Below are 15,993 nucleotides of genomic sequence, written 5' to 3'. Positions count from 1 at the left end.
GGCTCTGGATTGTGGGGGGAAGGGTGGGGCTTGAGGATTCAGGGCTTAATTGATCAGAAGAATCCCTGGCTCCCCAGCCTCACAGCCTTCCACTGAAGCCACTAGATGCCACTAATGATCCAGGCTCTGGCCACAGAGGGACCTCCCTCCTGCCAATGCCTCCCCTCCTGCAAAAATGACCAGTGACTGTCTAATTTGGAAAATCACTTACCTTTAGCCCCTGGTCGGCCGGGGGTACCAGGAAGTCCTGGTGTGATTGAAAACAAGTCAGTCAGGATGATTAAGGGCCAGCAATTCCAGACCCCCTGTGGTAGTACCTAGCGCTCTGTCACTGGCAAGGCCACAATTGCTGACTGAAACCTGCAGACCCACCTGGCTCAGCCTTCTGCCTTAGCCCAGCCCCCTTGAGGGAGCCTCTTGCTCTGAGCCCTCTCCCTCTCTAGGAAATGGAACAACAGCTGGGCTGCAGGCAGAGGCTCACAGGCCCAGCTTTGGGGGATCCCAGTCCCTCTGGGTGATGAGCCCCCCTGCAGCCTGCAAGGCGGCCATTGTAACCCACCGGCCCTGCAGCCTGGGGGAGTAGGGGCTGGGCTTCCTGTATCTGATGCAACACCCCCTCTTGCTTTTGTCCACAACTCCACCAGGGAGCATTTGAAAGATATCCCTGTGCGCTCAACTGCTAGGCGGGGGAGATGCTGTTTGATTTTATTTTACATCTTTGCCTAATTTCCTTTAGGACTTGGGGCTGGTGTGGTGACAGCTTCTCAAATCCAAGTGGGTGCACACTGTCCAACTATCGGACAGGCTTTGACACTGGGGCTGTCCCAGGGAGGCTGGGCCCTTCTGCATGAGATGAGCGCCCACTCCCTACCGTGCCACAGGAGATGTGGGCCTCTGTGGGGCTAATGGGACTCCTGGGCCTGGAGCCTCCTCTTGGGGGTCCCTGCACCAAAGGGGACCAGGCTCAGGCAGACAGAATTCACACGTGATCTAACCTCATCTCTCCTAGAATGGCTTTCTAGATTGTTCTGTGCATATTTTTCCTTCCTAAGGTGTTTCTCAAGACTCACATTAAAATGACCTGAACCCATTTTTGCTGGGGGAGTGAGGGAAGGAGAGGAGACACTAAGGTGACTGGAGCAGCATCTGCCGAATGCTGGGAGTGGGAGGCTTGGCGGTGGCATTTGAAGTGGCAGTGACCCGATGACTCACCCTGAGGTCCTTGGGGTCCTGTGAGACCTATGGAGAGTAGAAGACATGAGAGGAGAGTTGAAGGGCGGAGGAGCCGACCCCTCAGCAGCAGGAGAGGGCGGAAGGGGTTGGTGGGCGCAGGAGGACGAACCCCGTGTCTGGGGCAGCCGGACTCCAGGGTCCTCGCAGCCCTGGATGAGAGCAGTTTTCTGACTCACTGCTCCATCAGGGGATGGTTCTTAGCCCATTTGGGGTCACAGACCCTTTGGGGTCTGAGAGCTACAAACCCAGAAAGTTCATACACTCACTGACCCCTAAGGCTGCCCCCAGGCTCCCTCCTGGGTGCTCTCCCCATCTGTGCACCCTCCAAAGGAGCCCGGAGGCCCCCTGTTCCTCATCGGCCCCTGAGGATTGCCACCTTGTCCTCCCGGCTTTCTTGGCTTGTTTTGATTTGTTCTCCTGCAGCCTGAGGATCTTGCTCCTGCTGGCCTTTGGTGGAGACCCTAACAATGGCTTATCTCCCCAGACCTGGTGGCTATTGGCGAGGGTCCAGGTACGGCCCAAGGGGGTCCACAGGGGAAGGGCTCAGAGGACCCAGACACTGAGGTGGTGATAAACTGCCATTTTTAAGAGACTCCTTGCCCCTTTCTAGAACCCCTTGCTTTCAGTGTTGATCTCTCTTTTCCAAGTTGCCAGACTTGGTGACTCAGGTGTCAGGACTCCAGCCGCTGTGCCGGCTCAAGCCAGCAGTTGTGGCATTTTCCTAATGAGCTGCTAGAGGAAACTGGATTAAGGAATGGTAATACATACACACATACAGCATGGCCAGCTCCCGCTTCCTACTCTGTTACCTGGCTTTCCGGGGTCTCCAGAAGTCCTGGTAAGCCCGGGTTCCGGCATCCCTGGAAGGACCTTGTTCCCCTAGAGAAAGCATGACCACGTGGAAACGTTTTCCTTTAGGCAAGCTGACCAGCCAACGTATCGGAGCCAATGGTCTCTTGGGGTTTTACTGAGTAACTTGCTGGCAGGTGGAAGGGAAGAGGGGGATGAGACCGGGACCTTGCACATCTCCCTGTGATGTACGCCCTCTGGCCTTGTGATCGGGGGGCTGGGGGCTGCGCGCTGGGACGTAGGCGGGGTGGGGGGGAGTGGCGGGCCAGGGGAGTGAGGAGAGCAGCTCAGTGACCAACCTCTTGGGCCTTGGTGTCCATCGGGGCCAGCTTGTCCTAGGAAAGCAGATGCAAGCTCATCAGTGACTCTGGGAGCTACTCTGGGACTCTCTCCCTCCACTGCCTTACAGCCTCACAAGCTGTCTCCTAGGTGGGGCGCCCGTGCATCCCCTCCTGCAGCCATCAGACGTGGAAGAAGCCCTGTCGTTGTCACACCTGCAGGGTACAGCTTTCCCCCTGCCCTCTCCTCCTAAGCCAGTAATGCCTCTTCTCCTGCTGAGAACTGTTCCATGGCCCCCACTGCATCTCCCGCATTGAGGGCACAGGACTCGCACACACCAGATGCTCAATACACGTCGGCCTCATTTGGTCCAGGTCCTGGAGGTCAAGATTCTCCAAGATCTTGTCTCCTCTGCTGTAAGCATTATCCTAACCTCCGTCCAAAGTGATGTCCTTCTGGGATCAGCTCTTCCCACCTGCTTTTTCCCACCTCTTTGTCTTTCCTCACTCATGTCTCTGCGTGGCATTTTCTAAATTGATGTGATTAAAATCTTTACTTTTTAGAACCATCTGAAAAGCCACCTCCTTCATCCTTCTGGTTGGAAGAAACTTCTCTCTCTACTGTTTCCGCATAGCACCCTGTACCTTTCATGGCCCTTGTCATCTCACACAAGCTTTATCTCCCCTCGAGGGAGGTAAAGCATCTTACTCACCCAGCACAGCATCCTGCACACCATCAGCACTTCCTAACACTTTGTTAATGAATGAGATCATGAATGCACCACATCTCCATTGGTGGGGCTTAGACCCTTCTGGGATGTGGTGTCAAATGCCTGGCCCCGTGGGGGGTCTTTAGCCAGCTTCCTTGTCCTGGCTGACAGGTCCCTCAGTAAGGGTCAGCCAAAGGGCTGAACCCTGGAGTATCAGGGTTATGCCTGGAATTCTGCGGGTTCCAAAGAACCTCAGCCCTTGTTTGTCCTCCCCAGGGGCCTGAGGATCTTAGAGGCAGGAACCGGGGCAGATGGACCATGTCCTGCCAAGCCCCTCCAGAGCAGTAAGAAACTGTTAGAGACAGCGGCAGCTCTCTGAGCCCCAAGAGGGATGCCCAGATCCAGGAACAGCCTGTAAATGGAGCCTCTACCAGGGGTGGGTAGATTAGAGAATGGGAGATGCAGCTCTAGGAGGATCTCAACTCTAGGGCCATGATGATGACTGCGGCAGGGCAGACCCATGGTGTTTGCTGCTGTGAGACACTCACCCATTGCTCCTTTAGGCCCGGGCTCACCCACAGCACCAGGTAAACCTTTCAAGCCAGGCTCGCCTGCAAAGGAAATGGAGTAGGTGTTTGGAGGAGCTTGACAGTGGTAGAACACTCTACCCTCCCGGCCACCTCCAAGGCTGCCACCTCCCCAACCAGAGGAGCTTGGTGTGCCAACCAGAGGTTGGGGACACAGCGTCAGCTTTGATTCTAAAGTCAGGCCTCCCACCCCCGGCAGCAGGCACGGACTGGCCCAGAGGCCATGCCTGGTCTGAAGGGGCCTGTGTATGAGTCTTATTTCCTTGGCAACAAAAAGCTGCCCCTTGTAGCCAAAGCACTAGTACTGTTAATTTCCTTTTTAATCATGCAAGTTGGCAGGAGGTAAGTGGATACAAGTAGTGCAAACTTTCTGCCGCTTAGGGAAGAGCTTAATTTTCCCAACTCAATTCTTCAAAAGAATCAGAGATAATCATAAACTCCCTTTTCTGCCCCAAACACTTACTGTCTGGACCATACAAGTTGATGCTGGCTTATACTCCATTCAGTGCTTTATTTTATGTTGTCCTGCTTTTTTCTAGATTGCAAGTCCCCTGAAGGTTTTAGACAGAGATTCTGTCTCCTACTTCTGTATTTTTTCCCCCCATCTCCAGTACCCAATGGATTTACAAAAAGTCTTTAGTGGATCACAGTAGATTCCTGTGTGGGACTGACCTGTGAGGCCTCGGGGTCCTTTCTCACCCTGGTCACCTAAAATAAAAATGGGGCAGGGGTTGGGGGTGGAGGAAGCAAGCATCAGTCAGGAGCAAGGAAAAGAATCTCACCCAGTAAGAGGGACCCTGGGCTGCAGAACGGTTCCCACTGTACCTGTAAGCTTCTGTCAGCTGAATGTTGGCAAGAACTCAGCATTAACAAAGCCCAAAAGGCACACTAGATAGATCTTTTCAGGGTCAGGGCCCACCCACAAACTGACCCAGGCCCTGCTGTCACACCAGTGGGTGCTGTGGGCAAGAGGGGCACCAGACTATAGAGAAGAAGCCTCAGTGCTGCATCCATGCCACCCCGAGGACCACCCAACCACAGCATTGTGACACTGGTGCTGTTTCTCCTCTTTGTGCCTCAGTTTCCCTGAGAGGTTCGAGGAATCTCAGATCCCTCCCAGCCCCAGGGTCCAGGAGCCAAGTCATATGGGTTTTTGGACACTGGGGCAGGGGTCACATCTGGGTTCCCAGGAGTCGGCAGGCTGTGGTGTTGTCCGAGCAGCAGCGGGAGAAGCATACCTTTGGGTCCTGGTGGTCCCATAGGTCCTTTGTCACCTGAAAAGGAAATGGACACCTTAGCGTAAAGAGCCTCGGTAGGGATGACCAACAAGGGGCAGAGTCTGCGTCTGAAGACAGGCTCCCCCGCGGTCCTGACTGTCCCTTCCCCTCATGCCCCTGTCGGCCTGCACAGGCTGTTGGCATGTCCACCAGACCCTGTCCCCCCAGACCTCCTCCTTTTTTTTGGCCATACCACGCAGCATGTGGGATCTTAGTTCCCTGACCAGGGTTTGACCCGTGCCCCCTGCGTTGGAAGCATGGAGTCTTAACCACTGGACCACCAGGGAAGTCCCCCAGACCTCCTTCTTAAGTGAGTGGCATCTACAAGGTGATGCCCCCTCCCTCTAACCCCTTCCCCCAGCTTACCTTTGACGCCAGGGAGTCCCACTTCACCTCGGAGCCCTTGGCGACCTACAGAGCCTGCACACAGAGGAAACCACGTGGGTGGATGAGGGTCCCCAACTTTGGAGGGAGGGACATGCACACGGCACACACACACACACACAACACGTACACACACCTACTTGGCACACAAATGTACACACACACATAGGCACACACACTCCCTGGAGTAAAAGTCAAGGGCCGCTGTTCACAGACTCCTCCCCATGTCCCTGCTACATCGTCCTGGTCCAGGTTCCTTGTCCCTGCGATTACCAGGCCCGGGGATGAGGACCCCTCACGGGACCCTGGCAGAGACGCTGGCCTGCATCACAGAGTGGGCTGCAGCTCAAGACTCCCAGGACAGCAGGACAAGCTCTGGCCCACAGGGGATCAGGTGAGGCGGGCGCTTTGCTCAGATCAAGGCAGGCTGGGAGCTGCCTGCTGCTGAAGCTGCTGGAGGGCCTCGTGCCCCAAGTCAGGTCAGAACAGATCTCATGGGACCCATCGGTACCAGCCTCAGCCGCAGGGGACACACGTGCAGATATGAGTTTTTTGTCTCTTAGAGGCTCTCTTTATAATTGCTTCTTTTGCTTTAAAAATGTTTGTTTCTCCATTTAACATCCCTCTCTTTGCCCCAGAAATAGCGTCTATTTATGAGAAGAAGGCTACTGACCTGGGGGACCCTGTGGGCCAGGAAAACCGCTAGAACCTGAGGAGGACAACACGACAACGATGATCAGATGGGTCGGGTACAGGCCAGGGACACTGACCCCATGGTGAGTGGCAGGTGGAAGGGGTGGGGCACGCACCCCCAGGTGAGGGCTGCGTGTGCGCACCAGGGCCCCAGAGCCAGTGGGTTCAGGAGTGATCCCAGTGCAAAGTCCTCCTTAGGGAGGAAGCTGTAGCTGCTGGGATCAAGAGACCCTTTGCTCCTTCCCAGTCAAACATTTGAGCTGGAGTAGGGGCAGGAGCAGGGAGGAGAGTGGACCAGATGGGCATCGCACTGTGAGAAGGCCCCATTCGCCTGGCTTGTCCAGACATATTGCTCTCAAATGTTTGCATCTGGGCCCTAGCCAGCAAAGAAATTGTCTGACTTCTGATTTCCAGATCCATCCCCCCACTTAGGGGCCACACAACAGGGCCATCAAAGAGAGATGGAAACGTGACTCCCAAATCCACCACAGAGCCAAAAATACAGCCCCAATCCTGATACCCAGGGACTTCTTTGTGGGGGGGACCCTCTGTGGGCCCGTCGACCCCGCACAAGCCTGGGACCGTGGGTTAGGACCATCTGGGATCCCAGCGTCTGGACCTCTGAGATCCATCCTGGATGTGGCAAACTTGGGTACCGTCTGGGTACCTGACTTACCTTTGGGACCCACAGAACCTGGGACACCAGGTGGGCCTTGAATGCCTGGTTGACCAGCATCCCCTGGGGAGAAATAAGCACTTTGAGAGGGTACCCCCAGTTTGGTTGCCCACCCAGCCCAGTGGTGTCATTTGCAGGGTGGAGGGAACACTTCCCACCCTGCCGGTGGTCTCTGATCCACTGGGCCCTTCCGTCAGGCCCTGCCCTGAGCTCTCCACCTCAGCCCTGACTCGTCCCCACCCCCTCTCGGGAAGATCATTTCTCCCTGTGACCACGTTCTGTGGACTCAGACTGCAGGGGCCTTAGCCCCAGGCTTGAACGCACAGCCCAGCCCACGCCCCCTCATTAGACCACAGTCTCCGCAGGGCCCAGCACAGCCCCTGGCTCAAGGCAGGTGCTCAGCTAATGCTAGTAAAAGACAGAGGGAGGGAGAACGATGTAAGAAGGAAGTGTGGACGCAGCTAACCCTCCTGGTGAAGGAGTCACCTCTTACCTCTGTCTCCTTTCTCTCCAAACCCAGGAGGCCCTGGTTCACCGCGAGGTCCCATGGGGCCTTCTCGCCCTCTCTGGCCCATGGGTCCCTCCATGCCAGGCTCTCCTAAAGACAGGAATGTCCATCTCAGGGCCGCGAAGGACGCCACAGGCAGCACCTCGCTGGCGGGACACCTGCCTGGAGTGTCCACACCCAACTGCCTACCTCTCTCTCTCCCCTGTAGCCCAGACTCAAAGCAGAAGCCAGAGAGTTTGAAAATGCAAGTGGATCATGTCCCATTTCTGCCCCAACCTGCAAGTGGCTTCTCTACTCACTGGGAGTAAAAGCTGAACCCTCACAAGGCCTCCAGGGCCCCTCCCTCTCGACTCTCTGCCTCTTAGTGGGCTCCAGCACCCGCCCCCATTCCTCCTGCTCCTCCGCAAGCTCCTGGACCCATGGGCACACGCTTGCCCCGGGGCGTGTAGCTGCTCCCTCTGCCTAGAAGGTTCCCCCAGATCTCCTCAGGCCTGGCTCTCTCCCCGCCTTCACATCTTTGCTCAAATGGCACCTTTTCAGCAAGGCCTTCCCTGCCGGCCCTATTTTCAATTACCCCTCAGCCCTCCCAAGGCTCCACTGGGCTCTGTGTTCCCATTTCACGAGCCACTTCCTCCCTCTATGTACTTCACTTATTTATCATGTCTGTTGTTTATCTCCACCCAAAAGTAGGCAGGGGTTTTGTTTTGTTCACCACATCTCCCCAGCACCTAAAACAGGGTCTGGCACACAGCAGGCACTTAACGAACATTCACTGAATGAATGAATGAATGAGGGAATGAGGGAATAAGTGAACAGAAAAGCGGTTCTTACCCACGCTGCCTTTTTGTCCCTTTGGTCCCTCTGGACCTTGGTGGCCCAAGGGCCCAGGGATACCTGTGGACACACAAGAATAGCTCAGCCCTGCCTTCCTCCCAAACCCCAGGAGCAAGGACCCGGCAGCCTGCAACCCCAGCAGAATCATCAGAGGCTACGCACCTGGAGTCCCAGGGAACCCTCGATCTCCTGTGGGAACAGAGAGAAAAAAGTCAGCCAGAGAACTCAGGCCCATCACCTAAAGGAGCCACCAGTGGAATTCAGGTAGGATCGCCAAATTTAGCAAGTAAAAATATGGTACTCTCAGTTAAGTTTGAATTGCAGATAAACATTGAATAAACTTTTAGTTACAGTGACAAGAGATTTAGTGTTTATATGTAATTCACATTTGACTGGGCATCCTATATTACGGTCAGGAGGGGTGTGGGACCTGCAAGCTGGAGCCTTGAGGAAGGGGGGCTGAGGTGGTGACCCAGGGTGTGCGTGTCAGGGCAGGGAATCCTGAAGTTGAGGGCCACCAAGTGGAGGAACCCCAATTCCTGCACCGGGATCTCCTGGGAAGGAGAGAGGGGCGACCCTGTCATCCCCAATAGTGATTCTCAGAATGGTCTGTGCACCCCTGGCCTCAGAACCACCCAGGCTGATCCAGGCCACAGGCTCACGGCCCCACTCACACCTGCTCACCAGAGGCCCTGGCAGTAGGGCCCAGAATCTTCCAGCAATTCCCACATACCCCGAATCTTGAGAATCCCACTCAGCTAGATCGAGGGGCACTTCTGTGGTCACTGGGATTGGAAAGCTCTTCCTCCCACCCCTAGGCCTGTCCCAGTGATTGTCAGACCACTTTTCTGAGGACATATATCAGTTTCCTACAGCGACACTGTGCCACCCAAGTTAGCAGGTGACTGTCCCCCAGCTAACCAACACTGAGGGGTACCTTTTCCTGTGACTATGTCCTGTCTCCCTGCCAGACGCCCCTCTTCCCCTGAAGGCAAGTGGTGGTGCTCCTACTGAATTCCCCCCCCAGGAACTCCATTCCTGACTGGTGGCTTTTATCCCCAGCCTCCCTGGGCTAAAACCCCTGAGAGCCGGCTGCTCACCTGGATCGGTGATTCCTGACCTGGTTCATCAAAATTAACCTGGGGGGAGGGGGTCCCTCCCCAGAGCATCTGATTCCTGGCAGGGCCCAGGAATCTGTATTTCTCGAAATCTCCCCGGGGGTTGCACAGTAGCAGGCCCTCAGGCTGCCCTTTGCAGCTGGGGGAGATGCAGGCCCTGAATGCAGGTCTCCTCAGGGTCCCTGGCGTGGGAATCCCTGAGAAGGGGCCAGCGACAGTGCTGCCCCAGAGATGTGGCCTTGCTCTGTCATCAAGCCCCCGGGTCCCAAAAGCCCGAGGGTGTGAAGGCTGCTCTGCAATTCACGGTCCTACCACAAGGGGAGATGGCCAGGGGAGTGGGAGGTGCATTTTCTGACACTTGCTGATTGCTTCAAACTGTCAACCCTCACTAATATTTAAGGTAAAGTTTTCCAGGTTTTGTTTACCTTTAGCGCCTTGACTTCCCATGTCACCTAAAATCAGAAAGACATGAAAACTGTGAGATGGGGTGAGAACCCAAGGGCCATTCTCTCCTAGTATCTTAAGGCCCGCTGACAGCATGTAAATGGCATTTCAAGGTGAGCTGGCGTGTGGTGTAGCTTCCTCGCGGTCTCCGTCTGTGTCTCTTGGGCACTTCACTTGGCCTCTCTTAGATGATGCCTTAGTTCCCTTCTCATTCTAAGATATTCTGACTGTAGAGCCGATTCTTAACCCTCCCAACAGATTCTGTAAGATCTTTCCACTGCTCATCCTTCAATTTGGAAAAAAGAGAAGTTTTCCAGTCCTCCCAGAAAACCCAGCTCCAAGTGCAGGAAATGAGAGCAGGGAAAGGGCCCCATCCACTGTGATACCTTTAGGGCCAGGGCTTCCTCGGAGATTTCCTACAAGAGACAGCAAAGCCTGAGTTAGCTGCACATCTTCTGAGTCACACACACATACACACACGCGCACACACATTTGAAGGGGATCACCGTGGTACAGCAGGAAGAAACAGAGGCTAGGACTAGCAATCTGATTCTAAAGCATGCAGGTTGTGTGATCTTGATCATGGGCAATTCTCCCCAGGTCTGAGTTTTACTAGCTGTAAAACAGGATAGCAATACGGGTCCTCCCCCGCTCCCAGGGCTGTCAAGAGGGCTGAATGAGGGGAGCTTGAGAGTGCCCTAAATGGGTACCACTCCACACACAGGAGCCGGGACTGGGAGCCACTGGCCCTTTGCCTTGCGATGTGCTCACCGTTTTCCTGTTCTGCCATCAGCTTGCCCCTCATGAATTGCCAGAGGTCTTCTTGACTGTAGCCATCAAGCCCAGATTTCCCGACACCTTCCCCCAGCCTCGATGCAACACCCGGCACAGAGTCCTGGCTGCTCCTCTCCATCTTCTCGTTGTAAAGCAGCACGCTGCTCCTGACCTTCTCCAGCTCATCCACACGTGCTTTCAGGTTCCTCACCTCCTCGGCTGAAATGGACACGTGGAGGCAGTGTCAGCACAGGGGCCCCCGAGCCAGTGCCTTCCAAGCTTCCAGGGGAGCCTGAAAAGGGGGCTCTGGAGTCCGTGGCAGCTTCTTCATGCCACGGGGACATTTTGCTGGAATATTTTGGGGGAGACAGTCTGTCGTGGCTACCAGCAGGATGAGCTACTCAAATTCGGAACCGAGCCTTGAAGACGCCTGGCCATCATCTGAGACGGTCACAGAGCTGGCCCTCTCTCTCCCAGGGAGCCGGTGTGAGAGCCAACAGAACGTGGAAAGTAAAGAGGCTATGAAAGGTCTGGCCTGATTAGTAAGGGCAGCCAGATGCTTAGAGCAGGATGCCACGGGGTTGGGGCCTGGGGCCAGGACCGAGGAGCTGCCTTAGAGTCCCAGCTCAGCCACGGAGCAGCCCTGGGACCTTGGCCAGATGCCTCCTGGAGGCCCAGTTTTCTCATCTGCAGTAACATGGGGTCTGCACCCATGATCTCGGGACCCTTGGCCCCTGACACTCGGGACACTCGCCGATTCTTGCCCTTCGGAAGAGGCAGCGGGGCTGCCGTCACCACATACCCAGAGCGATGAGGCCAAAGAGCAGCCCGAGGAGCAGCAGCCAGGTGAGGAGCAGCCCCAGCAGCCACTTCCACCAGCTGCAGCAGGAGCCGCAGGGGCACCAGGCTGGCGCCACCCCCCACGAGCCCTTGCCGCCTCCACCGGAGACCCCGCTGCCAGCGCCCCTGCCGCTGCCGCCCCCACGGTGGCGGTTGTAGCCGTAGAAGTCTGTGGAAGAGAGGGCAAGGGTAAGGTGAATGCAGGCAGCTCTTGCCCTCTTCCCTCCAAATTCTCAAACTCTTGGTGCCTTCCTGTGGGCCTGAGTGAATGTGAGTGGGGCTTTCAGGTTCCTGTGTGGTTCCTGGAAAAAACACAGGGCTGTGGCTGGCGAAGAGCGGAGGTCTGACGATCCTGGCCTTGAGCTGTGTGACCCAGAGAAAGTCACTTAACCTCTCTGTTTCACTTTTTATAAAATAGAGTTCAAAGCTGACCTTTCTTCATGAGATGGATGTTGAATGAAATGAGATAAGGCACATAGAGTAATTAGCAGAGGATGTAGCAGATACGACCAGGCTTAAAATTCTTGGTTATGAATGTGGATCTGCTACAACCTCCTGCATTTTATTATGCACAAAGCTGAATAATTCCCATCTTCATGTCTCAGTTCATGCGGCTCTTTCTTTGTAATCCCCACAGTGCCTAGAACTACACTCGGCTCGTAAGGGGTGGTCAGGAAGCTTTTTATTTTTATTTATTAATTTTTATTTTCAGTGACAGTGTTTTTAGTTTTTAGTATCTAAAATGGGCTGATACCCCTTGATCGGCTTCTCTCACAAGATTATGGGAGCAAGTGAGGAAAGTGTAAAGGACTGCAGAAGTGTGTGGTCTTAGGGTCACCTTGCAGCCCGTGTGGGCAGGGGGAGGGGAGTGGTTTGTAAGACACAACAGTAGCCCTGCTGTGCTGCTCCTGCCATGTTGGCAGACTCTGCAGCTAAGGGCAGACCATGGGCACCCTGCAGGGGCAGTGTGGCCCATGAGCACATCTCCTGAGCTAAGCTCCTTCTGCAACCCTGCTCCAGCCCCCAGCCAGCCCCTCTCCCGCCCTCCACCCCGCTCCCATTGAAGGCTTTTGGGGAAGATCTGTAGAGTTGGGTGGCTCATGCATGCCCTGGCTCCAGGCTAGGGGGCCGTTATCTATTCCATTCACCATAAACAGCCCTTTCCGCTCCAGTCACTGCAGGACCCAGGTCTTACTCACCTGCAGAGGCGGCCTTGCCCTTTGCGGACACGGTCTTCACGTCTCCTGAAATACAAACACCGAGAACACATGTTTTGACTGAGCCTTTCAACTGCAGGAGCCCACAGTCCAGTCCAGCCTGTGCGTGGACTTGGGACAGGGCTTGACGTAGATGTGCCCCCAGGGACCTTGTGGAACAGCCACAGGCAGGTGCAGGAACATCCATTACCTAAGTCCTCACAGATCTCATATTTGCAATAATCACCTTGTTAAAGACATGGCTTGGCAAACAAGTCACAGTGGGAAAAAGCACAGCGTCATAACCTTCTTGTGACCTTCAACCTCTAAAGCCCGAGACATATTTTGGAGGACCGTGTTAGGAATGACCATGGCATTCAAATAATAAATGTGCCTGTGAGAAATGACTCTTGATTTCTTGGTTACAAGACTGCACACAGGTTCCTAACCTGGGGTGGAGGGAACAGAAAGGCAAAGATGGGCTTGGAGGAGGGCTGATCATGAGTCCTGGATGCTATTGGACCATTGAGTTTGTGGGCATGTGTGGAATTTTCTGGGAAAACTGTTTATAGCTTTCACCAGATTCTGAAAAGGATCTTTTGGCTCCAAACCCCACCTCTACCCCTAAAATGTAAGGAACTGCTAACTTAGAAGACGTGGTTTCCGACCTTGAGAGGATTGTAACTGATGTCATTTGCATTTTTTAAAAAATGTTCTGTGACTTAACTTTTCTCTTCCTTTACTGACCTCCTTAAAATCAGTGATTTGGAGAGATTCATAGGAACCAGAACAGTGAAGAAATGTGGGTATCCAAGACAGAATCCAGGTATTTGGGAAGAAAAAAAATAAAGCCAGCAAGTGCTTTGAAAAGGCTTTTTCTATTAGTTCTGAAAATTATGGAGGACAAGTAAGGTGACAAAACAATACCACTGTGGACTTTAGATGTACCATGGGAAGACTTTGCTTCTATAATCAGCACACGTGAATCAACAGGGGAGCTTGTTAAAATGCAGCCTCCGACACAGCAGGTCTGGGCTAGGGCCCAGGACTCTGCATTTCTAATGCGCTCCCAGGTCTCACAGATGCTGCTGGTCCAGGACCACACTCAGAGTACTGAGGTCTTGGAAGACAAATCAATGGCAGATGGACTGGCCGAAGTCAACGTGGACAGCAATCAGATTTGCTCTTACCATTAGCTTCTGACATTAGGTAGGTGTCAGTGGTGTATGCAGCTTGCTTTTCCTTTTTTAGTGTGTCCTCTGAAAAAGAAGCTGTGCACACAACGCATGATGATCCCGGATATTCTCTCCCCGCTCCTGCCACCCCACATCCTTTCCCGCTTGTGGAGGTAGAAGTTAGCCTGATAGGAAGAGGGCCTGCTTTCCCGGGGTTAATCCCCCCAGTCTGGGCCTGTGGTTAGGAGACTTATTATTGCCCAAAGACCCTCTGGGAGCTCTTTGCTGGAACTTCCCTGACTTGTCTGCATTCAAGGCAGACCCTGGAACACCCTATTTGGCAGACATTTTCCATTTGAATGGGATGACTGTGGTTTCATCATCCAAATGTCTCAAACCATCTTGCTAGGACATTTGTCTACGCTGTTTGTCTTTCTTCCAAAACCCAAGTCTCGTGGGCTCCCACGTACTTGCAGTGACACTGGCGGGGGAGGCGGTGAAGACCTTCCCGCTGTCCTTGGTCATGATCAGCAGCTCCATCTCCTTCTTGGCAGGTGTGTTGTCTTTCTCCAGGATCAGGAATTTACAGTCCTTGTGCAAGAGGTCATCGTTCTGGACACTTGTGGTGCTGGCTGGAGAGGAAAGAAGTGGGTGAGGGGGATGGAAAATGTGGAGGGAGAGGAAGAGGGAAGAAATGACCAGAAGAAGGAGAAGAGGAAGAGAAGGAGGGTGGAGGAAAAGAAAGGGTTAGTGGGTGTGTCGGAGGGTCTCCTGCTCTTGCTCGCCGTGGTTACTAAGAAGCGTCTTGGGGACCAGAGACACCCTCCCCTGCCCAGCTGGGCCTGGCCATCAGGAGGTCGGGTCAATGTCAGAAGTGCTGGGGGCTGGCCTGAGGGGCTGCCCCCCACCTGAACATTACAGGGTCTTCAGTGAATGGTCAAAAGGTGCTGTGTCAGGCAGGCCTTTCTTTAATTAACTGGGTGGGTTCATTTCTAACTGCAGGTCTCAAGTGTTTGCAGCCTGGGGGCACTTTTCCTGACCACTCCGTCCAGCATACACACATGCCTGTCTCTACCACCTCATTATGTCGGCCCTTCAGTTATGTGTCATTTCCTGTAATTATCTTGTATATTTTTTCCACTTGCTTGTTATCTGCCTCCTCCACTGGAACTGTCAGCCTGGTGAGGGCAGGAATCTAGCCTCCTTCTCTATGTGTGTAATCCGGGAACTCAGAACACAGTCTCACACAAAGCAGGTGCTCAGTAAACAGTTTTTGAATGAATGAATTGTTGAATGGAGGGAAACGCACCAGGATCAGAGCAACGGAAGAGATGGACACATGACTCGTGGCAGCCTAAGTTGATAGATTCCACGGGAACTAGGGAGGGTGCAGCAGCTTCTGGGGGGCACCCTGGCCCTTGTGATGGGTAACCAGTAACCAGGCCAGGGGCTTCCAACAAGGGTGGGGGCTGGGGTGTGAGTGCCTGACCCTGGGCAGGTGTGGAGCTTCCTGGCCCCCTGGGACAGGAAGGCCGAGGTAAGGTAAGGGGCATACCCACCTGCCCACTCCTGGAAACAACCAAGAGGCCCTTGGGATGAGTCCCATTTACAGACCTCAGACCACCAATGGGTTATGTCCCCTCCTGCCATGTGTCACTCAGGAACAACTCTTCCTGTGTGCCAGCCTGCCCCCAGCAGCTGGGGACAGCACTCACCCGTGGAGGTGGACACCCCAGTGCTCACAACGGCAGGGCTCTGGGGCATGTTTTTCTTCACACCATACCCTGCAAGAGAAGAACCTATGAATGAGCAGAGCCAGCATAGAAGGGCAGCTCCACGCTAGGTGGAAGCAGCCTGACCCACCCTGGCAGACAGGTAGCCTCCCCGGGTGAGAGTAAGACATTGGGTTGGCCAAAAAGTTCGTTCAGGTTTTCGGTAACATCCCGGGCAAACTTTTGGCCAACCCGATAATAATGAACAGAATAATAATGAATAATGGAATCAACTCTCTCCCGCCTTGGGGGCAGCAGTGAGTTTAGATGAAAACTTCTATGATATAATCCCCATCCTTGGAGGACCATTCCAAAGGCCACCTCCCCCGTGAAGTCCTCCCAGACCCTCCCACATCTCCTTCCCTTCTGAATTCCTTCAGCTAACACCTGCTCTGGACAGCTTGATTCATGCTCTCTAACAGGATCCCCCAGATGTTTCATGTGTATTAGACTTTCTACTCCAACTTAACAGTAAGCAAGTTGAGTTCAAAGGCTGAGACTCGCACCTTTTCTGTCCCCCCACCCCGGCCCGGGTGCACTATAAAGTCAGCCAGATGATTGATTTGCAGTGACAGTGGGCTGTCAAGGACAGCAGTGAGACATGGGGATATATAGGAGACAGCCCCAGCACAGGCTCCCACTCAT

General features: G+C 54.2%; 1 protein-coding gene across 1 annotated transcript in view; it reads right to left on the bottom strand.

Moving 5' to 3' along the window:
• Positions 1-15,993, bottom strand: part of COL17A1 (collagen type XVII alpha 1 chain) — a 46,861-nt gene that overhangs the window by 13,708 nt on the left and 17,160 nt on the right. Inside the window, 22 exon segments of the mRNA XM_036829076.1 lie at positions 212-247; positions 1,213-1,239; positions 2,043-2,100; positions 2,102-2,112; positions 2,382-2,417; positions 3,619-3,681; positions 4,330-4,365; positions 4,896-4,931; positions 5,301-5,354; positions 5,992-6,027; positions 6,688-6,750; positions 7,181-7,285; positions 8,027-8,089; positions 8,192-8,218; positions 9,573-9,599; positions 9,978-10,007; positions 10,363-10,584; positions 11,168-11,374; positions 12,405-12,449; positions 13,592-13,672; positions 14,047-14,208; positions 15,292-15,360. Coding sequence (XP_036684971.1) covers positions 212-247; positions 1,213-1,239; positions 2,043-2,100; positions 2,102-2,112; positions 2,382-2,417; positions 3,619-3,681; positions 4,330-4,365; positions 4,896-4,931; positions 5,301-5,354; positions 5,992-6,027; positions 6,688-6,750; positions 7,181-7,285; positions 8,027-8,089; positions 8,192-8,218; positions 9,573-9,599; positions 9,978-10,007; positions 10,363-10,584; positions 11,168-11,374; positions 12,405-12,449; positions 13,592-13,672; positions 14,047-14,208; positions 15,292-15,360 — 1,494 coding nt within the window.

The sequence above is a fragment of the Balaenoptera musculus genome, chromosome 16 (genome assembly GCF_009873245.2).
Source record: "Balaenoptera musculus isolate JJ_BM4_2016_0621 chromosome 16, mBalMus1.pri.v3, whole genome shotgun sequence".
In the NCBI taxonomy this organism is placed as follows: domain Eukaryota; kingdom Metazoa; phylum Chordata; class Mammalia; order Artiodactyla; family Balaenopteridae; genus Balaenoptera; species Balaenoptera musculus.
This window is presented reverse-complemented; position numbering and strand designations above follow the sequence as displayed.